Raw genomic sequence first — 23,163 nt, forward strand, 5'->3', positions numbered from 1 at the left:
TCCACAATGAATGAGGCCATATATTGACTTGATTTTTTTAATTAAAATGACACTTCCTGTAGCACCTGCGTTGCTCAGTCGGTTAAGCGTCCGACTCTTGATTTCGGCTCAGGTCAGGATCTCACAGTTTACCGGTTTGAGCCCCCCATTGGGTTCTGTACTGACAGATGGGAGCCTGGAGCCTGCTTCAGATTCATTCTCTCTCTCTCTCTCTCTCTCTCTCTCCCTCCCTCCCTCCCTCTGCTGCTTGTGCTCTCTCAAAATAAACATTAAAAAAAAAAAAAACACTTCCTAAAAGAATAAAAATAAAAGAACGCTTCCTAACCTTGCCCCAAATTCTAGGGGTGCACCCTTACTTGGAGAAAGTCAGTTTCTTTATTGTAGGTCAGTTGACCACACTTTTGCTTGGATCAAATATATGGGCAAATAATTTTCTTTCCTCCCTCCAAAAACAGGAAATACTAAAAAAAGAAAGAAAACTGCAGAGTAATTTCTAGTGGGAACTGTTTTCCGACTTGAACAGAAACTAGGATGAATGGGAAATGCAGAAAAGATAGAAAATAAAACTTTAACTGCATAAGCACATTTTACTTTATATTCAGTGGTTAACTAGATGAGGAAAATGGGTCCCAGATTGAGTGGTTTACTCAAGATGTGTCAGGGCCTGAATTAGCGTTCGATTTACTCTTGCTGCACACCCAGTCGGGAGCCAAAGCTACAGAAGATCCCCAGTTGGTGGCTGATGGGCAAGTGAAGATTGGGTGTGGCACACAGAGAGCTCTGCAAAGCGTGCCTGAACTGACGGAGTGTCTGCTGGGGAAGCAGGCCCCAGGGAAGGAGGAGGAGACCCAAGATTCCGGGGGGGGGGGGGGTGTTGGGGAAGGGAGGGAGAGCTTTTTGCCCTTTTCTTTTCTTTCCTTTCTTTTCTTTCTTTTAAATGAAATAATTTTTTCCTGAGGGCCTTCTATTTGCTCTGGAAAACTAAACAAGTAGTTATCTGTCCCACCCTACCCCACCGCTGGGCAAAACGTGTATACCCAAACTAATAGTCACTTTGGGTCCATTAGAAGTGTTAAAATGGTAAATCTGCATACACTTCAGATTCCCCGCTGAGGACGGCCCTTCCTCCCCCACACAAAGGGAAACTCCCACACTTTCTTAGTGTCCTGAAAGCTTGTTTCGTTAGTAACCTGATCCGATTCTCCCAAGAGGGACGCTGGGGCCCCAGCGTCCTAGAGGGGTTAGGGGCCAGGGCTGGGTCCACCAAGCTGCTCCTGCACGGGGTCCGCGGGTCGCTCCCCCTCCCGCCGAAGCCGGGCTGGAGGGGCCCGCGGCAGGTCCGCCGCCCGCGTCCACTCCCGCGGCCCAGGCCAGGGCGGGCGGCCGCCCTCCCCCGGGTGGGCGCGCGGAAGGCCGCGGGCCGCGGGCGTGCGGTCCTTCGGGCTGCAGGGGGCGCTGTGCGCACCCTCGGGCCCGGCCGCGAGCACAGCTCTTGTTTAAAGGGCCGGCGGGGCACGTGGCTCGAACGCAGCTCGCGGCCGCCCGGCAGGAGCTCCGAGGCTGGGCGGCTTCGCTCCGCCTCCGCCGCCGCCTGCGCGCTGCGCCAGGCCCGACAGGCCAGGCCGAGGAGAGCCGCCGAGAGAGGGACGCGAGCAGCCATGGCCGAAGCGGCGCCCGCCCGGGTAAGCGCCCAGGCGCGCAGACGCCCAGACGGGCCGGGGCCGCCGCCGCCGCGAGGGCCCGCGAGGGTCTCGGCCCGGCCGGCGTGGGGCGGCCCCGCGGCGTGGCCTCCTGGCCCGCCGCGCGGCCTCCTGGCCCGCCGCCTCCGTCCGGGCCTGCGCCCGCGCCCGCGCCCGCTCGGTCCGCCCCGCCGACCCCGTCTGGCGTCCGGGCCGGGCTTTCGGGCCGACCGGCAGGGCGGCCCAAACGGGCAGGCGGGGCGGCGGGCGCCGGCCGGGAGGCCCGACGGCGGGGGACAGGCCGGGCTACCCAGTAACACCTCAGATGACAGGCCTCACATTAGAACAGAGTGGCTGTTCCCCCCCCCCCAACCCCTCCCCCGTCCATTGTCTTCCCGGAGGCGCGCACGGAGGACAGGGTCGCCAGCCCCCAGCACCATGTGGTTCTGACAGCCACAGAGTCTGAGGGAAGGGACCCGCCCAAGGTCACTCACCTAGTCGAGGCCGCGGCCAGGACTTTGGAATTACGCCCCCTCGAAGGTACCCAGTGTTCTACTTTTACCTGAGAGACAGGTGTTGAATGCTGCGCAGGAGAGGAATTGTAGGTAGATTTTTTTTTTTTTCCTACGATTAGCATGTTGGATTAGATTACTTGTATTCTTTTAGAGTATTGGCCGATAATGTGCAGTATGCCCAATTCGGAGAAAAGAATCCTTTGGCTATTTTTGACGCACCAGAAAACCACTTGCAAACAGAGCTCAATAAATAGCTTCTATTAACGCATCTCAGTGAACTTTTTGAAACTTTTGATTTTTGTGGATCCTTTTACAGGAGAAACTTCCTCTCCCTCTTCTTTAATGAGTTTGGTGTGTGCTTCCCTTAGGGTTCCCCGAGTGCAGGGGAGAGAGAATGAGGGTGCGAGTACTGTGGTTACCAACCCCCACCCCGCGCCCCCCCCCCCAAAAGCATTTTTGTGACTACACTGGTGACAGCACCAGCTCCCACCCAGCCCAGGGCCACTGCCTCAGAACTTTTTCTGGCCATTCCTACCCACTCCCTCCTTTCCCTCTGCCATCATACAGTACCTGAGATTCCCCAGAAACTGCCCAAACAGGACAGAGTTGCCCCCAACTCTTGTTAGCCCATCATATACTGTCGTTTATCATGACGGTTTCTGTACGGAATTTTTCTCCCGGCGAAGGAAGAGCCACATCATTTTTTCTGCATTCCCACCTTGCACCTTTGCAACGACAGGTGTTCAGTAACTGTTAATTAATGTTGTTTCATTGTGTAGTCCTTCATTCATTCACTAGGTATTAATTGAGCATCCGCGGTAAGAGAGGCGCTCTTTCAGAAGCCGGAAATACAACTGGGAATCACAAACACACTCTCGGGAACTCATGTTCTGGGGGAAACAGACCATAACACAGATAGATGCGTAGAATCATCACGGGTTATTAGTGCTGTGAAAGAAGGAACCCACCGCGGCGTATTTTAGATGTGTTAGTCGGCGAAGGTCTCCATGGGGCTTTGAGCTGGAGCCTTAAAGATGAGAGGCAGCCAGACGCGGAGAGGTGCAGGGAGAGCCAAAGCCGACGTGGAGGAGGGTTATGTGTCCCAGGAATCCAAGGAGGCCGGGGTGGCCGGAGTGTAGTAAATAAGTGAGGTCGGGGGGCAGGCTGAGGTCTGAGAAGCTTAGATTCTGTTCTAAGTACGCTGGGAAGCTGTTGAAGAGTTTCGAGCAGGGGGCTAAAATGGTCTAGCCTGTTTTTTAATGCTTACTGACTACTCTGTGGAAAGTGTATGGAGGAGAAGGGAAAATTAGCATTGCAGCAGCTGTCTGGGTGGACCCGGTGATGGCAGGGGAGAGGGAGGGAGCAAAGAGGATGGGTTTAAGTTTGGAAGTCAAACGGATAGGACTTGATGGTGGTTTGGCCGTGAAGGAGGAGTGAGCTGGGGGAGTAAGAGGTCAGTTCATCCTTCCAACAAGGCTTTTAGCACCGGGTACCGGGACCAGGCCATTGCACGTGCTCCGGAAAGGCTTGTGCACCAGGCGCTGAGCTGAGGCGCCACAGGCTTTCAGGACAAGGCTCCTGTCCCCTCTCCATCTGGGTTAGGATGTCCAGTTTAGAGATAACATAATCTGCGCACAGAACGGAAGTGGATTCCACACTGGGGCGCCTGGGTGGCTGAGCGTCCAGCTCCGACGCGGGTCATGATCTCGCGGTCTGGGATTTCGAGCCCCGCATCGGGCTCTGTGCTGACAGTTCGGAGCCTGGAGCCTGCTTCGGATTCTGCGTCTCCCTCTCTCTGCCCCTCCCCCACTCGTGCCCTGTCTCTGTCTCTCAAGAATAAAGAAACATTAAAAACAAATTTCTAAATAAATAAATAAAAAAGAAGCTCTTTCCCAGGGTGTCGAAGGATGATGAAATGACAGAGGGGGAGAAAAAAGCCCATGAGAACTGTTTCATGCTGTGTCCCTGAGCCCAGAACCATTATCATTGTCAGCATCCTGATCATTATCATCTTAGCTGAATCAACATAGGGCGGCACACGCATGCATGCACGTATTGCGTATATGATGCGGTGCTAAGTGCTTTCAACAAAGATTGTGTCATTAATTCTCAGCACCCTACCACCTGAGCACTATTATTGTTCCATTGTCTAGATGCGGAAGTGACGTTGAAAGATGTGTCAAAACCTTGCCCAACGTCAGTGGGCGGAGTTGCCAGTTGCACCCAGGCTCTCTCACTGCAAACCTCATGTCCTCTGTGCTTTAAAGCCTGTGCCTTCATTTGTAGAGGAGACTAAGACCCAAGGTGGAAGTCACCTGAGACCCATGCCTTTGGCCATGTTTTTTCTCCTGTTTCCCACTTGCTAACACCTTGGTCCAGCCGGTGTTTCGCGTCCCTGAGGCTACACTAACTGATGTCCTAAGTGATGTCCCTGTCTCCCATCCCACACTGCTGCCTGGCTGGCCCTCAGGATCCCAGACGGGGCTTTATCAGGGCAACTGTTATTGTGAGGCATTGGATTGTATATATTTTTTTAATGTTTATATATTTTGCGGGAGAAAATGTGTGCACCTGTAGGTGCAGAGCGAAGGGCAGAGGGAGAGAGAGGGAGAGAGAATCCTAAGCAGGGGCCTCACTGTCAGTGCAGAGCCCTATGTGGGGCTGGATCCCCTGAACTGTGAGATCATGACCTGAGCTGAAATCAAGAGTTAGACACTCAACCAACTGAGCCACCCAGGCGCCCCTGATCGTGTCGTTGTGATACCATCTCCCCTTTCTCGTGTGGACAGGCTCCAGAGAGGGACAAGCAAACAGGGGACGAAAGCCCTTCGACACCTTCTCTGTCACCCCAGCCAGCTGCTGAGAAGAACTCCTACCTGTACTCCACGGAGATCACACTGTGGACGGTGGTGGCCGCCATCCAAGCCTTGGAGAAGAAAGTGGACTCCTGCTTGGCCCGCTTGCTGACCTTGGAGGGGCGGGCGGGGACGGCCGAGAAGAAGCTGGCGGACTGCGAGAAGACGGCCGCGGAGTTTGAGAACCAGCTGGAGGGCAAGTGGGCCGTGCTGGGGACCCTGCTGCAGGAGTACGGGCTGCTGCAGAGGCGGCTGGAGAACATGGAGAACCTGCTGAGAAACAGAAACTTCTGGATCCTGCGGCTGCCCCCGGGCAGCAAGGGGGAGGTCCCCAAGGTATCCCTCGGGCACCGGGGGTGGGACAGCGCGCGGGGCCGTGCCCGTAAGCGTGTGGGTGAGCGCACGTGGTGCTGTGGTTCCAGGTGCCCGTGACCTTTGATGACGTGGCCGTGTATTTTTCCGAGCCGGAGTGGGGCAAGCTGGACGAGTGGCAGAAGGAGCTCTACAAGCACGTGATGCGGGGCAACTACGAGATGCTGGTGTCCCTGGGTAAGGCTGCGTAGGTGGGGATCTGTGTTCACAGATTGGCCTCCGGCAGGGCAGTCTCTGTCTTCGCTTTGACTTCTGTTCTGCTCCGTATCTCTCCATCTCTGTGGGCAGCCGGGTGGCGGGTGTCCAGTCTTGACCCAGCTCTCCTTCCATTCTGTGCGCAGATTATGCTATCTCCAAACCGGACATCCTAACCCAGATGGAGAGGGGAGAGGAGCCTTGTCCTGAAAGCCTGTGGGGTCATGAGGAGGGGAGTAAGAGAGAGGCAGCACGTCCCAGGAGGCCAAGCCCTGGTGAGTGGGGGCGAGGTGGGGGGTGGGCACACCGAATTGGAGCCCTGCTCTCCGGACCGGCTTTCCAGATGTGCTGCGAGGCCAGGAAGGGAGCACATGCCCCTTTACCCAAAGCGGGGCCCGCTCTGTCCTAGGCCGGCCTGGTCACCGGCTGTTGGGGGGGAGGGGAGGGCTTTCGCCTTAGAGCCACAGGGGCCGGCAGTGGTTGGTTATTGTGAGGACTGCGTGGCAGACGTAAAGTAAAGCGCACGTGTGCTGCGCATCGTGTCAGTGGGGCCTTATTCCTGACAGTGACCCTCCTGGCACCGGTACATCACGGGCCTCCCACCTCTGCTCCCCGACCTAAGCGGTGGCTGCGAGGCCCGTGGTGCACCGGCTTCCCTTTGTGGCGACGGCCCGTCTCGGAGGGGCGGCCAGGGTGGGACCCTAGCTGGCCAGCTGGCGCGCTGTAGGACCGTGGTTCTAGCAGGTCAGAATCTTCTGGGAGGGTTGTTTTTGTTTGTTTGTTTGTTTTTGTTTTTAATAAAATGAAGAAAGTAAAGTCGAGAGAAGGGCAAGCGCACCCCCCGAATGACAGTCAAGCACATTCAGCAAAGATCGATAGTTTGCCACCTTGGCTCCATCCGTCTCTTTCTTTCCTTTCTCTGAACATAAACACCAAAATACCACTGTCTCACACCCAGCAGATTAGGATCTCCTCCCAAATCCGTGTTGTGATTTCCCCGATTGTCTCCAAAATATTTCCTATAGGTATCGGGTTCTATTTCTAGTCCACCAAAGTCCACGTGTTGTATTCGGTTTATAAAAAAAATCCGTAAAACAGCCTGGGAACACCTCCTCCGCCATTTAGCAGCTTTACTGAGATAGCTAACTTGCCAAACCATTCGTATACGACGCAGTCCGTGTTTCTGCTGCATTCACGGTTGTGACCATCACCGCCGTCTGTTTTTAGAACTTTCTTGTCCGCCAGAGCCGAACCTGTAGTTGTTAGCGGTTCCCTCTGCTTGCTCCCCAGCCCGAGGCCAGGCTGCTGACCTGCTTTCCATCTCTGTAGATTTGCCTCTTCTAGACGTTTCTTGTCAATGGAATCCTGCTGGGTGTGACCTTCTGTGTCCGCCTGCTTACATTGAGCTTGTTTTCCAGGCTCACCCACCTCTGCACTGTCCCTGGGCCCAGCTGGGTGCGTGTATATTACACATTCTGTTCCTCCCGCTCTTCAGTTGATGGACCGGCCCCCACCTCTCCCTCTTTAACGTCATTTATTTGTTTGACCTTCTAATGCCATTTATCTTTTGAATAGTTTTGTGTTTTTTTTTAAGTTATTTATTTTGAGAGTGAGAGCGCGTGTGCATGAGAGCCTGGAAGGGGCAGAGAGAGGAGAGAGAATCCCAAGCAGGCTCTGTCAGCACAGTGCCCGACGCGGGGCTCGACCTCCCGAACCGTGAAATCATGACCTGAGCCGAAATCAAGAGTCGGGGGCGCTTCACTGGGCCACCTGGGTGGCACAGTCGGTTAAGCTTCCACCTTCGGCTCAGGTCATGATCTTGCAGTTTGTGAGTTCGAGCCTCCCCCCGTTCCTGCGCTCTCTTCTCATAAAGAAATAAACGTTAAAAAAAAAAAAAAAAAAAGAGTCGAGCACTTAACACTTAACCGACTGAGCCACCCAGGTGCGCCACGTCATTTACCTTTTTAAATGCCACTATTTCCCGTATTCTGGATTTGGTGTCATTTATTGTTCTTCCGTTTTTTTGCATTTCCTATAAACTGGTAGATCGGGAGGCCTGTTTGGATTCCGGCAGACTCTTACGGGCAGGATTACTTCAGAGGTGGTGCTGTGCGCTCCACGCTGCCCGTCAGGAGGCACAGAGGCTCCCCTCGCCTGGCTTTCCAGTGCTTTCCTTCCCCTGCTCTTCCAAAGCTCCCCGTCACCAGCTCACCTGATGACATCAGTAGTCACTGAACATGATTGCCCGGATTTGTTATTCCATTAGGGGTTGCAAAATGGTGAAATCCTGTCCTCCTTATGCACCGAATAGCTGGAATTCTTTTGTAAAGAGTAATTTCCTGAATCAACTCTTTTAGTTCCCCGGAAATGCAGTCTGTACAGAACAGGCAGGAGAGATGCTGAATTCTTTTCCTTCGTCATTTTTCAGAATGAAGAGCTATTGCCTTAGAAACCTGCAAAGGTGACCAATACTTGAGCTTTTTACGTTATTATTATCATTGTCGTTGTTGCTGTTGTTATTGTGACTTCATAGACTGTTGAATATGTTATATGTGCCAATCCTTCGCAGTCATTATTTTTTGTGCTTAAATTGTCCCATCTTTAGCTCACGGCAGCCCCCTTACGTTGGGTTGTAGGTCATTTTGGTGTGACTTCAGTGGCTTTTCAGATTCAAGATGTTCTAGAATCATTTCCTACCCCAGACCTGGAATACAAATTTCTCCATGGAGTTTTAATTCCTTTCAGTGATGAATGATATTTGGAGACCACAGTATCAGTGCCAGTAGTGGCTAATTTTTGGTATTACTTCTAAACCTTTTCAGAAAATATGTGGGTTTTTTTTTTTTTTGAGAAAATGGCTATTTTTGTAAAGAAAAAAAATCATGAGTTCATAGTGATATTTCTAACTCAAATTTAATGTTCTTTGATCTTATACTTGTGTGTCACTTTTCTTTTACATGGGAATGTTAAACAATTACACTTTTGATTAAAGCCTGAGATTTTTTTTTTTTTTTTTTTGTATAGCTCTTTTGGTCTTCTGAATGCATTCCATTCGGGACCTACAGACAAAATAATGCCTTTTAAGGTCCCTTGAAATAATTATTTTCTCTATGTGGTATGACATCAACTTGATATACAGTTAAGTTCATTTGCTTCTATTTATTTTTAGATTTTTAGAAATGGCTCTTTTTACTTTTCGATTTAGCCATTTGAGTATGTAAGGCATGTTATGTTTGCAAAGTCAAATTGGTTTAACAGGATACATTCAGGGAAGTCTTATTTCCATCGTTGTCCCCTCCATGTCCCTACAGATAACGATTTGTATTAGTTTCTTGTTGGTACTTCTGGTGTTTCCTTTTGAAAAGATCAGTAACACAGAGATACATCCCTGTCTTACACAGTCTGCCCTGGGCATCGCTTCACACGTGTAGGTAGAGATCTTTCTCCTTTCTTTTGTGGATGTGGAATGTTCTGTGGTGTGATACACCATAGTCCATCTACCCAGTCCCCATTGGCGGACCTCTGGGTATTTCCAGTGTTTTACTGATAGAAGTCATGCCGAAGGGACTATGTTGTGCCTAAGGCAGTTCATATTTCTGCCAATGTATCTTTGGGATAGATTCCTAGGAACTGCGCTGCAGGGGAAGTAAAGGCATATGTAAATTTGCCAGAAGTTACCACCAAATACCCCTCCGTGGGGCTTTACCATTTGCATCTCCCTCAGTGTTGTGAAAGAGAGCCTCCTTCCCCACTGGCCCGCTAGCAGAGAATGTGGTCAACCTTGTAGAATTTTTGTCTACCTAATAGGTAAGAAGTATGTCAGTATAGTTTTTTTTTGTTTTTTTAAATAACAGCTTTATTAGATATAATGAACTCCCCATGCAACTCACTCATTTAAAGTGTCCAGTCCATTGGTTTCCAGAATATTCATAGAGACGTGCAACCAGCAAACACGGCAGTCAATTTTCATCACCTCAGACACAAACCCTGTACCCTGCAGCTATCACCCCCAATGCTTTCCCAGCTCCCCCAGCTCTGAGCAACGACACATGTTTCTGACGATACACTTGCCCTGCCTGGACATTTCACATAAAAGGAATCTTAGAATCTGCGGTCTTTTGACTCTGGCTTATTCCCCTTAGCATAATGTTTTCAAGGTTCATCCGTGTTGTACTGTGTGTCAGTATTTCATTTCTGTTTTCTTTTCTCTTTTTCTTATTGTGGTCAAATACATATAACATAAAATTTACCATCGTTGCCTTTTTTGGGTGTGCTGTTCGATGGTATTAAATACATTCATAATGGCACGCAGTCGTCACCTCCACCCATCTCCAGAACCCTCTTCACCTTCTAAAACTGTAAACTGTAAAACTGAAACACTATACCCGTTAAACAGTACTCCCTCCTTCTGTCCCCCTCCCCTAGCCCCTGGCAGCCAGCGTTCTACTTTCTGTCTCTATGATTTTGTCTACTCCGAGTCGCTCGTATCAGTGGAATCATACCGCATTTGTCTTCTTGTGACTGGCTTATTTCACTTAGCATGATGTCCTTAAGGTTCACCCATGTTTTAGCCTGTGTCAGAATTTCTTTCCTTTATAAGTCTAAATAACATTCTGTTGTATGTGTGTACCACATTTTGCTTAGCCATTCATCCCGTTGATGGACACTTGGCTTGTTTCCATGTTCTAGCTATTGCGAATAACACTGCTACGATCGTGCATGTACAAATACCTCTTAGAGACTCTGCCTTCAGTTCTTTTTGGTGTATACTTCTAAAAGAAATTTTTTTTAATGTTTATTTTTGAGAGAGACACACAAAATGTGAGCGGGAAAGGGTCAGAGAGAGAGGGAGACACAGAATCCGAAGCAGGCTCCAGGCTCTGAGCTGTCCGCACAGAGCGCGACGTGGGTCTCGAACCCACAAACTGTGAGATCAGACCTGAGCCGAAGCTGGACACTTAACCGACTGAGCCACCCAGGCGCCCCTCAGTGTATACTTCTAAATGGAATTGCTGGATCATATGGTAATTCTATTTGTAATTTTTTGAGGACTCTCACACTGTTTTCCATAGTGACGGTACCATACACTTACCTACATTGTGCCAAGGTTCCAGTTTTTCCATGTTCCTACCAACAGTTACTATTTTCTGTTGTTTCTTTTTGATAGTGGCCATCATTTCCCTGATGATGGGCGATTCCAGGCATCTTTTCATGTGCCTATTGGCCATTCGTATATCTTCTTTGGGGAAACGCCTATTCAAGTCCTTTGCCCATTTTTGAGTCAGGTTGTTTGTTTTTCTGTTATTGAGATTTTTTTAAAGTTTTTTTTTAAGTTTATTCATTTATTTTGAGAGAGAGAGAGAGAGAACACCAGTTGGTGAGGGGCACAGAGAGAGGGGACAGAGGATCCCAAGCGGGCTCTATGCTGATGGCAGAGAGCCTGATGTGGGGCTTGAACTCACAAGCTGTGAGATCATGACCTGAGCCGAAGTCGGATGCCCAGCCAACTGAGCCACCCAGATGCCCCATCTGTTATTGAGTTTTAGGAGCTCTCTACATATTCTGGGTATTAATATCTTGTCAGATATGTGACTTGCAAATATTTTCTCCTGTTCTGGGGATTGCCTCTTAACTCGATAGTGTGTTTTGATGCACATATTTAAAAAGTTTTCAGGAAGTCTTGTTTGTCTCTTTTTTTCTTTTGTTACCTGTGAGTTTGGTGTCCTGTCCAAGAAATCATTGCCAAATCCAATGTCCTGAAGCTTTTGTCCTAGGTTTTCTTCTAAGAGTTTGTGTTTTAGGTCTTATATTTAGGTCTTTGATCCATTTTGAGTTTATTTTTGTATATGGAGTTAGGTAAGGATCCAACTTTATTCTTTTGCGTGTGGATGTGCGATTTCCCAACACTATTTGTTGAAAAGTCCTTTCCCCGTTGAGTGGTCTTGGGACCCTTCTCAAATATCTTTTGACCAGATATGTGAAGGTTTATGTCTTGGTTCTCTGTTTCTTTAGGCTGCATAGTAAGTTTTGAAATCAAGAAGTCTTTCAACTTTGTTCTTCCTTCTCAATATTATTGTTGCAATTTGGGGTCCCTTGAGACTCCATATGAATTTTAGGGTGGGTTTTTCTCTTTCTACACTTGATCTTAGCCAAAAGGCTGAGAAGTGATGGGGTTTTCTATTTCTGTAAAAAATATCATGGAGGCTTTAATAGAGATTGTGTTGAATCTATAGATCGGTTTGGTAGTATTGACGCCATAATATTAAGTCTTCCCGTCCAGGAACATGAAATGTTTACATTTACGTATGCCTTTAATTTCTTAACGCGGTGTTTTTTTTTAATGTTTATTGTATGTATGTATGTATTTTGAGGGAGCACAAGTGAGCCTGGGAGGGGCAGAGAGAGGGAAAGAGAGAATCCCAAGCAGGCTCCATGGTGTCAGTGCAGATCCCCACATGGAGCCTGAACTCACGAACTGTGAGATCATGACTTGAGCTGAATTCCAGAGTCATATGCTCACCTGACTAAGCCACCCAAGTGCCCCTCTTTCTGCAGCGTGAGTGGGGGTAGAGGGAGACACACAATCTGAAGCAGCCTCCAGGCTCTGAGCTGTCAGCACAGTTCCAGCGGGGCTGGAACTCACAAACCATGAGATCGTGACTTGAGCCAAGGTTGGAAGCTCAACCGACTGAGCCACCCAGGCGCCCCGTACAACAGTGTGTTTTTAATGGTGCCTCTCTCATTATGAGTGTGGTCGAATATCTTTTTATGTTTTCATGGGCCATTTAAATTTCTTATTCCATAAACTCTTTGTTCATCTCTTTTGCCCTCGGAAGCTTTTTTAAAAAATGCATACTTTCTAGGCCTACCCTGAAGTCACGGTGATGAGAATCTTGGGGTGCTTCCAAGGGGATCCTTATACATCAGCCTGGTGTAGGACTTGTGATTGGGAGCCACTGTAGTACCGTTCTGAGCTGGGAGTCCCCAAAAGCCAGATCGTTGGCCCTGCTGTGTCGTGACCTGTCTGGGACTATTGCACGAGTTACTGTGCTGTCCCTTTTCCTTCTCTTTTAGCCACTAATGGTCAGTGGAGCCCACTGCATGATCATAACCTGGGTTTGACCCGACGCCCCCCGGTCCCAGTGACTGCGCGTAGCCGTTCCTCAGAGGCTCCTGCCACCTGGGGGATCCCTGTGTTGTCCTTAGCATCCCTGATTTGCATTCTCCAGGCCTCCCTCCACATCCAGAGCACATCCTCAGCCCCGTCAGCCCTGCCCAGGATGAGCCAAAAGAAGGGCGGGCCCCCAGGCACGAGCAAGACCCAGAAGCAAGGGGAAGCCTGGACGGAACCATCGCTGGTGAGAGAGGGCCGCCGGGCAGCGGTGCGGACGGCACCTCAAAGGCGGCCCCAGACAGGCGGTGCTGTGAACGGGTGCTAAAGCTGGCGGCTGGGAGGGGTGGCGGGGACCGGGCTGCCTGGAAAGGGGACCCCTGAGGCAGGCCTTAGAGGAAGAGTAGATTTTGGCTGGGAACCGAGGGCATTTTCAGCAGAAGATGGTCTGAGCAAAGGCGTGGGTCCCTAAGGCCTGGCTGGGCTGAGGGGAAGGGCACACGAGGGCAGGCGCTGGGCCTCCTCAGGCTTCGCACACGGGGCACACGAACTGGGCAACCTGCGTCATATGCCTGGAACAGCCCTGGCATGGGCATTCCTCCGTAGATGTCCTCTTTCTGGAGCCCGTGAGGGGCTCTGTGCCTTCCGTCCCCCCTTCCAGTGATCTCTGCCTGCTTATGTTTGAAGGACATTTCTGTCCATCCATTCCCAGAAATGGAGTATCACGCAGAAGGCATGTAGCATAACGTGTGGCATACCAGAGCCTTGTTCTCTGCCTCCAGACTGCGCTTCGCCAGCTCCCGCCCCCGTTCCTCCTCCTCCTCCAGGGGCCTGACTCTTCCGGGCTGGGTCGCCTTCTCTCCAGTCATTTCTGTGACCCTCCCCCAGTGAATATGAGCTCGCTGAGGTTGGAGGTGACCCTCCCTCCCTCTCCCGAGTCCCTCCTTCCCGGCCAGTGTGTAAGGAGAGGGAGGACCTTCTCACTGTCCTTGTTCCCCTGCAGACCTGGCACTGTGCTCCAGGGGCCTCCCCACACCCTCTGGGTGACAGGGAGTTGTCAGCACTGACCCAGACGGGAACCGGGGGCATGGCCTTCTCGGCCCTCCTCTCACCTCTGACGCAGAGGCCGTGCCGTGGGCAGTCCTCCGGTGGATCGGGCAGTCCTCCGGACAGAGCCCTGGAGCCCCCTCTTCCTGGCAGGCGTTCGAACATGTCTGGGGGCTGCTTAGAGATACCTGTGCTGTCCATCAAGGGCCCGCTGTTGGGAAAGGCCCTCACGGACTCTCTCTCACAGGTCCACCAGCGTCGGTTAAACAGGAGGAAGAATCTTCAGGTGGGGAATCTCCAGCCTCCCCTCCCAGGGACAGCCTGCCCAGCAGGGGGCCAGGTGAGTGAAGGGAGAGGCCCCGTGGCCACAGCAGAGCCTCGGAGGATCTTGGGGGCCCTTGGGAGTGGGGTGGGAGGTGGCAAAGTGGGACCTGGTGAGGGGCTTCCTCCTGAGGGGTCCCTTCCTCATCCCCGGGTACTGGTGCCCTGGGGCTCTGGCAACCCAGACCACGTAGGTCCTGGTTTCCCCCCATTACATGTGACCTGGTGGAAAGGTGCTGCTTGAAAACAAGCTGTGTGCACCCGGTCTGCAGTCTGGCGACAGAAAGGCCTCCCAGCAGCGCTGGGAAGTGGTCCAGGCTCACAGCTTCCAATGTCTCCCAGTTTGTATGTGGTGGCCTGTGACTTAAATTTCGTTCCCTGGCCTCGAGTCCGTAAAACCAGGCTTACAACCTGATGAGCAGGAAAAAAGAGAGCAATTGTTGCCCATTCTGGCTTTGGGGTGGTTTTCTGCCCTAATAGAAAGCGATCCGGTTCTCACCTGGTTCCACCCTGGTACCTGCTTTGGTGGGAGCAGAGGTGAGATTTGGGCCCACCTCGGGGTGGTGGCATGGTGGGAGTCCAAGCTGGGGATGGGCTTCAAACCAAGAGATCTGGGACCCTTGACCTTCACAGGGAATAGGGCCTGAGACCCACAGTTGGGCCATTTCTAGTACAGAAATAAAGTTCTGTCAGGAATTATCTGTGCGGGTCACCAGGAAGCTGCATCAGGCAGGGAGCTGCAAGGTCCTGACATCAGGAGGTTCTGCAGTTAAGGGTTCACTGCAGCCTGCCGGGGTGTGGTTTCAGTTCATGCTTCAGCAAGAATAGAAATCCCTCTTGTCCTAGACCTTGGACGTTTCTCAGAAAGGGCTAAAGGTTTCGTCTTAAAGGGCCCAGGGTAAGGTTCGCTGTCAGCTTTGGAGCCTCAGCTGAGCTCCGGGGCGCTGGGGGAGGTCAGAGAAGCCAGTAGTTGGGGCTGATTCCAGAGAAGCTCAGAAGGGAGCGGCAGGTAAAGGATTTGGAAGAATGCAGCGTTCCAGCAGGGCTTGTGGCCGGAACCTTCCTTCCCAGCATCAGGGACCCCTGAGGGCTGTTGCTGCGACCGCTGTGCTGCTTCAGGTCTCCCTTCTCTCCTCTGTTCTGGCAGTTCCTATGCCTCAGTCCCGCCTCAGAGTCCAGGGTGACCCACACTGAGGCCCAGCCAGGAAGCCCAGGTCCTTGCGCCTCCTGCCTGTCACTAGAGAGCATGGCGGCAGGCAGGTGGCAGTTGCTCAGTGTAGATTTGTTATGTCGATGAGTAGCTCAGGGTGTGGCTACGACATCCAGCACTTTCAGGCCTGAGGCTTCTTACTTAGTCTGGCTGCCCCAGGGTTCACTGTCCTTCGTAGACGGGAACTAAAGTTGTCAGAACTCTTGGGGACCCTGCATGGCCAATGTATCTCGGGGTCCACAGTCTCCCCTGCCCCCACCTACCTATCGTCTTTCATTCCGTCTGACCTCCCGGGTCCTGGTTTTGCGGCTCTGTCTCCTCTCTCCTGATGTCCTTAGCTTGGCCTCCCAGGATGGGCCATCGGAGCCTCTGGGCTACGTGACAGTAGACAGACTGGATGATGTTAGGAGGCAATGCCTGCTTGCTAGGGCCAAGCGAACAGAGTCCCTGATCTGTGCTGTGAGCTCGTGGAGGAGAAAGGACTCTGTGCAAGTAGGTGCAGGATGGGTGCAGATGTGGCCAGAGATGTGCCTGGAGGCCAGCACCGGGTCGAGTGGCCTGGGTGGGGGCCAGTGTGGCCCACTTGAAATCAGTGGAGATTCCTCTGTCCAGGTGGTGGTGGTGTGGTCATCAAGACAGAAGCACAGTCTGAGGACGAGACGACGCCTGAGCAGCTCTTCCTGGGGGAGTCCCGGAGCCAGACCGTGTGTCGAATGCCCAAAAGGCCCAGGAGCAGGACTGGGGGCCCTGGGCGGCTTCATGCCTCCGGGGTGCCGCGGGTGCGGGCGGGGGACCCGCGGGCCGGAGGGGCCGCCGGGGAGCCACCCCGCATCCTCCCTCGACGCCGCGAGCGGACCTTCCCCTGCCCCGACTGCGGGCAGAGTTTCCGCCTGAAGATCAACCTGACCATTCACCAGCGGAGCCACGTGGAGGAGGAGCACCGGGAGGCCCCGGGGAGCTCGCCCTCCGGCTGGGGGGAGGACCACTCCACACTGGAGCCGGGGGAGGTGGTGGTGCCGGGCCCCGTCATCCGCTGGCTCCCCGACGATCCCGGAGCGCGCCGCTCGCTGGCAGGCCGTCCGTTCATGGGACGGAGGCCGGCGGCCACCAAGGTATATCACTGCAGCGAGTGCCTGCGCTTCTTCCAGCAGCGGAAGAGCCTGCTGCTGCACCAGCGCCTGCACACGGGCGACAGTCAGGGCTGGCCCACCTGTCCCTACTGCGGCAAGGCCTTCCGCCGGCCGTCCGACCTCTTCCGCCACCAGCGCATCCACACCGGCGAGCGGCCCTACCAGTGCCCTCAGTGTGGCCGGGCCTTCAACCGCAACCACCACCTGTCTGTCCACATGCAGACTCACGCCCGGGGCCAGGCGGGCCCGCACTTTCCCGCTCCCTCTGCCGTCGTGGGGAGTCCACCCCGGCCCAGGCCCAGCCACACTGAGGAGGGCTGACCCGGCAGGAGCCCTGGGGGTGGGGGGGCCCTCTGCTCTCCTGGGCACCCCCAGCGGGACTTCTGTCCGCCTTCAGGCCTTTCCCCTGGTGCCTGACGCCGGTTCCTCATTCTGGGAAGCTTTGGAGAGGTTTTTTGTTTGTTTTCGTTTTTCATTCAGATGGGAAGCGGCGGCCTTTTTGGTGACCGTCTGTGTGTGGCCAGATGCCTGAATTTCCTAAGTTTCCTAAGTTTGTCATTCTTTGCTGCCTTTTCTACATTCCTGACTTAGAAAGGACCCTCGAAGGTTTAGAGGATGCCCAGTTTCGGTGAGAGCCTTTGGCAGGTACGGGAGGCGGGCGGGGGACTGGAGAGAGTGGCCCTTGCAGGTAGGGAGCGACGGAGACACCGAGGGCCTGCAGTTTTGTTATTGTACACAGAGGTCACAGCAGAGTGGACAGTTTGAAGGGTGGGCACTGGAAATTTGAATTTCCTACTTTTGTTATTTGAAACCTTCCCCAACCCCCCTCCTTATAGAGCTTTTCTGATGCTTTTGTGTGTGGTTGCAAAGGGGACCAGGAGCCCCCAGGGGCAGGAATTCTCCTGCCACCTTGCGTGTGGGGACAGCAGGGGGGCTCTCCACATCAGCCAGGGTGTTGACAGGGATTCCTTGGCTGCTGCCCTGGAGACCAGGTGCCTTCCCAGGTATGTGAGTCCCCGTATTCCAACATCCATGATTGATTTTGGTTATTAGTTGAGAGCAGGAAACAAGTCAAAAGTGGATGACGCCTCCTCCAAGGTCTCAGTGTTAATGGGTATGCACGCTCCTTGCTGGGAGGGGGGTGGGTGCTTTGAGGGGAGGGATGCAGACCCAGCCATAGGAGGCTCTTCCCTGCCAGGAAGATCCTGGTGTGGGTGAGGCTGGCCAGTCAGCCTGGACTTCTGGGCTGCCGGGCCTGACTTGCCACCTTAAAAGAGGGATCTGTTTCCAAGAACTTGGGGCCGGTAGCAGAGAAAGGCCAGAGCTGGGTGAATTTTTCTTAACCACTTCCATTTCAGGTTCCTCACTTGTCAAAGGGGGTAATGACCCCAGCGCATCCTACCTCACCTTAGGGTTTTCAGGGTCATAAAAGATTTAGAGGCAGTGGGGCAAACGGGGAGTGTGGTTTGATCCTGCAAGTTCAGGGCCCCCTCTCTGTCCCATTCCAGCCCTCCCCCCCCCCCCCCCCCCCCCCCCCCCCCCCCAGCCAGAATCCCTCAGAAAGGACCTTTATTTTCTGGAGTGAGTGGAAGGTCCTTTGGGTGCAGAGTGTGAGGTGAGACATTCCCATCGGCTACATCCCCTAGGAGGCCTTTGTATTTCATCGGAACAAATTCTTACAACAGCAAGGAGGTTCAAGCAAGGAGGTTCAAGCCGTGGAAGCTGGAACAGCGTCAGCCCTCCTGGAAACATCGAGGGCAGCTAGCATCTTGTGCCTCTTAAGTAACACCACCGTGGGTGCTACCTAGAGACTAGCTCTTGGTTTGGGTGATTTTCAAACTGGAGTAATGGGTCCTTAGCTGTTTTGACTGTTGTCTTATTTTTCTGGCACTGTGTGAAATGGCCGGCATTCAGGCCTGCTTCCCGGTGCCTGGGTCCCTGGCTGGGCCACTTCTTGTGGCCCCCTCTGCCCTCACGCCGCTCCCAAAATCATGAACGGAGCTGGGGGCAGATGGGAACATTGCCATAACCTTTGGGGGCAAGGATGAGTAAACAAGTCTGTGCGAGCTCAGCCACACTCCCCTGGGCTTTGGGAGAAGGGGTGCCACCCTTCCCTACTGTGCATTCTTGCTTCTCTGCTCTGACATCCCCAACCCTCTCTCCAGGGGCCTCACCAGTCAGGACTGGGCTCTGACAGGATGTGGTGTAAAGGTAGCTGCTCTGAGCCTGCCCCTTAGCGCTCAGAGCTGGTCTCCGGTGTTTCCTGGGGATGCCTCAAGGCTCCGAGTTCCTAGGCCTTTCTAATGCTAAATGCCCTGTGTAAATACTGGGACTCCAGTGGTCGCGTGAACCCGGGGTGATCGGGGTGATCGCAGGGCACAGGCTCCCCCTTCTTCCAAAGCTAAGGCCTTGGGAGTTTGCCTGGCACTCAATCGGTGTTCAAGGAGCATTCTTTACACCAAATGAATCCACGGATGCTGCGTGGTGCGGCAGCAGAGGGGTGCTCCAGAGTCCTGGAGACTAGCACTTGGTTTGGCTCTTAGACTCACTCCTAGCTCTGGGTCTCGGCTTCCTCCTTTGTAAACGAGGAAGGGTGGGGTCCTGGCGCTTAAAGGCCCTTCAGAACTGTGACGGTGGCGGCCCTTTGCCTTCATCGGTGCTCAATAAATATGTTGGACTCAATGAGTGCGTGCGCATGACCTGCTTACAGCTTTCCGGGAGTCGGCCCTACGGCGCAGTCTGTCCGCCCGGCTGGCGAGCAGCTCCCGAAGGGCCGAGCCTGGGCCTGCATTCGCGCACGAGACCCCGGTACCCGCGTAGACGGGGCTTCCGCCGCGGGGGGCGGGGCCTCCTGGGCCAGCCAGTGGGGGACCGGCTCCCAGCCCGCGGGGACTAGCCGCCCGCGCGGGCCGGGGGCGGAGCTTCCTGGGCTGGCCAATGAAGAGCGGGCTCTGGGACGCGGGGCGGGTCCCGTACGGGGCTAGTGGCGCCGCCTGCCAGGGCCGCCGCGACGCCGCCACCCTGGGCCGCAAGGTCTCCGCGCGTGCCCGTGGCAGGGGGGCCGGGGCCGGTAAGGACGGCCCTCTCGGAGGATGTCCTGGAATTGGGGAGACTCAGCCTGAGGGGAGGGATGACGACCGGGACGCTTGAGGCCGCAGCGGCCAAGGGGAGGTGTCTGAAGTCGAGGATGAAGTACCCTCTCCTTTCTTGGCCCCAGTTTACTAGTCTACGGACGTAGCCACAAGATTTCCGAGGTTCCAGCCAGCCCTGGTGTTTGGTGGACCAGCTCTGTGGGTCAGGGTGTTGGGCGGTTGGACCGTGAACGTCCTCACAGGAGACACCCTCCAGGGCTTTCCTTTTGGACCTGTCCTTCAGCCCACCCACCCCGTCCCCAACACTGACACCTTAGAGGGACCATCACCCCATCGTCACCCCCTTTTCCATGCTGAGACCAGTTGCTGTTGGGAGGTTATTTTCACGCCAGTCTAGGCCCTCGCTTTTTTCCTGTGACACAGTCTTGCACCTGACTCTCGGGATCCCATAAAACGCTAGGCCTGAACTCTGACTTCGGTGAGGATGCATTTGAGTGCCTCCTCCCTCTTTTCCAAAATGCTGCGAGAAGTCCTTCCTACTGCTACTGGGAGGGGGTCTGCATTATAGAGGAATTTTGGTTCCGTGTGTTTCGGCTCGGATTCGTCTTAGTCTGTCCCTGGTCTGTGTGACAAGAGGTGTCAAGATGAGATTTTTCTCTGTCTCTGACGGTAGGGTGTCCTCCCCTGGTAGAAATAGCTTGGAAATGATTTTAGGTACATTCCTGGGTGTCACGTTTGTGACGGGGCATTACAGGAATATAAAGTGTGCATCTTTAGTCTGCGAAGGCCGGATCTTCCTCCACCAGGCTACATCTTGTATTGATCAGAGGCCAGACTCAGAGACAGAACAATTACGCTCTAAAGAGAGAAGGAAGTACTGATGTCTGATGACCAGTACCTAGTATGTGTTGCACATTTTGCTAAGCGCTTTTTGGAGGAGGTCGTGGGGGAACCTCAGTCACATAGAATTGGACTAATCAGTCTTTGGTTCCTAACACATTCTGATTGTTGGCCCACAGCCTTTTATGTCTATTTCAGTAACAGAACATGGGCCAAGGCAAGTAACGCACGCTGAATGATTTTCTACACCTTTAGTGCACTTAATCCTCACAACTACCCCAAAACTTGCAGGATTCAAATGGCAGGAGAGGTACTGAGTCAAGTTTGTAGAGTTCCATTAAAAAAAATTTTTTTTTTAATTTTTTAGATGTTTATTCATTTTTGAAAGAGAGAGAGAGGGAGACAGAGCATGAGTCGGGAAGGGGCAGAGAGAGAGGGAGACACAGAATCTGAAGCGGGCTCCAGGCTCTGAGCGGTCAGCACACAGCTGGACGTGGGGCTCCAACCTATGAACCGTGAGATCATGACCTGAACCGATGTCGGATGCTTAACCGACTGAGCCACCAGGAGCCCCAAGAATGTTTCTGTTATACCTTGGCCATCTCTACTGAGCCATTCCTGAATTTCTTATTTTATTACTTCTAGTAATACATGATAAATATTCCATGCCCATGCAGGATATGTTTTTGAAATATGTCTTTGTTCTAACTACTCTTAAGGGCTGGCTTTCAACATTTTCTAGCTCTATTTCCTGGCAGCCAGGACCTGGTCTCCTAGTGCGGAGGGTGCTCTGGGGCTGGTCAACAAGGCACCTGGGTCACAGGGACCTGATGTCCCAGACAGGTCAGTAAGTCACAAGCCACTGAATGTCAGAGTGGGAGGGCCTTAAAGATACCAAAGCCAGAACAACAGAGTCTTACCTCTGAGTATGGGGTGGTGTGCTCTAGAACACTCGATGGCTGAATAGCATTCTGAGTGTGCATTGGTCCCCTGGGAAGTTTTCTGGATCTGACTGTCTCACTCACTTCCTGGCTTCTGCTGGGCTGTGTTCCCAGATGAAGAAAAAAAGTTTGGTTAAGTAATTACCTAAGCTAATGTCACTGTTGATGTGGCAGAGCCGTGATTCGAATCCATTACACTCTTGTCCATTTATGATGGTAGTGCTTTGTTATTTCATTTTCCATTGCCCCTGGGTCTTGGTTCAAGATTCTTCCCATGAAGGCTCTGTAGTGTCCGGTGTCTGCTGTCTCGGAAAGTCGGCCAGCTCGGGTCTGTTTGGGGGTCTGACCGGTGAGGTCTTCTGGCGCCCAGAACAAGTTAACCCCATTCCAAAGGACCCTGGCATTCCTGTAGCTGGGAATGGCTCTGGTACCTCTCTCGTGGTGGCTGACCCACCTCCTTGTGTCTAGTTGCCGGAATGGCGTATGGGGACTGGCCTCCAACCAGAGGCCCAGATCCAGTCTGCAGAGATCTTCCTTCTGGCCATCTTGACTGCCGTTCAGATTGTGGAGAGGATGGAGTCCCACGGCTGCCAGCTTCAAAGCTTGGAGAGGCGGACAGAGACGGCGGAGAAGAAGCTGCGGACTGCGAGAAGACGGCCGTGGAGTTCGAGAACCAGCTGGAGGGCAAGTGGGCCGTGCTGGGGACCAGGAGTACGGGCTGCTGCAGAGGCGGCTGGAGAACATGGAGAACCTGCTGAGAAACGGGGACTTCTGGGGGCCGAGGCTGCCCCCCTGGGTGACAAGGAGCTTGGTGCCGGTGGAGAGGGCTTGCTTGCCTTCAGCAGGGTCCTCAGACTCGTAGTGGGGGGAACCCCATGTCTGCCAATGCTTGACCTCCTGGCTCTTAATGCCAGCCACGAATTGACTTGAAAGGGCTTGAAAAACCTCAGAAGTTAAGTGACACACCTGAGACGTCTCTGCCGTGGCAGACGGTGCAGGGTTTGTTGGGAGGGTTATGGTTGTGCCTGCTGCTCCGGAAGGGTCTCTGAGGGTGAGGGCTGGCTCGGGTAGGGGAATCACAGAAGATCCGTGTGGCCCTAGGAGAGGGGACAAGCACCCAGGAGCCCGGGTCCCGGATCCTTTCAGCCGCTGGGCCCTGCTCTTACCTGAAGCAGATGCGATGGAGATGAGACGGTATTTGCCCAGTGGTTTGGCCAGCGATGCCCTCTGGCCTGGGGGTAGGGAGAGGAGCCTGGAGCTGGTTTGAACCGTTCTCCAAAATGGCACTAACCCATGTTGGCGTGGGCGACCTGTACTTCAGGTGTCCCTGACTACTGAAGATGTGGCCGCGTGTCTCTCAGGGCAGGAGTGAGGCAGCCTGGAAGACAGCAGAAGGGGCCCCGCGAGCGCACGAAAAGGAGCCAGGAGACATTGGTCTCCCTGGGGAAGAGGCTGGCGCCTGGGCGCTTCCAAGCCCCAAGTCCTTGGCTTTATTCCTTTATTGAATCCAATGGGCCCCTTGGATTTGAGAACCCAGAGCACTTTGAGATCATCTGATCAGCTGTCTTCAAGCAGGAAGAAGGTATTCTTAATTCCCATTTTTTTCGGTTTAATAGAATGCAGTGCGATGCAGGGAGGTTCAAAGACTTGCCCAGGGTCTCACGGAGACTAAATGTGAGTTGGCAACTGCTCTTGGCCACACCGCCCTTCCCGTGGCCCCAGGGGCAGCTCGTACCCACACATTTACTTGCCAGCCTGTTCGTTTCTGGTGGGCGGAGGCCGCCCCCGATTTGTACTTGCACCTCTAGGACTCGCGGCACACTGTGAGTTCCCAGGAAACTGCTGCACGAAGGGT

The 23,163-nt window shown here is 53.4% G+C and overlaps 1 protein-coding gene across 1 annotated transcript; it reads left to right on the top strand.

Moving 5' to 3' along the window:
* Positions 1-1,581: 1,581 nt before the first annotated feature.
* On the top strand, positions 1,582-17,948 carry ZNF783 (zinc finger family member 783). The gene is made up of 7 exons (XM_042974794.1): positions 1,582-1,682; positions 4,984-5,385; positions 5,472-5,598; positions 5,763-5,891; positions 12,846-12,974; positions 14,022-14,114; positions 15,918-17,948. Exons 1-7 carry the CDS (start codon positions 1,659-1,661, stop codon positions 16,754-16,756), a joined length of 1,743 nt encoding a protein of 580 aa, XP_042830728.1. The 5' UTR covers positions 1,582-1,658; the 3' UTR covers positions 16,757-17,948.
* Positions 17,949-23,163: the final 5,215 nt, after the last annotated feature.

This window comes from Panthera tigris, chromosome A2, assembly GCF_018350195.1.
Source record: "Panthera tigris isolate Pti1 chromosome A2, P.tigris_Pti1_mat1.1, whole genome shotgun sequence".
In the NCBI taxonomy this organism is placed as follows: domain Eukaryota; kingdom Metazoa; phylum Chordata; class Mammalia; order Carnivora; family Felidae; genus Panthera; species Panthera tigris.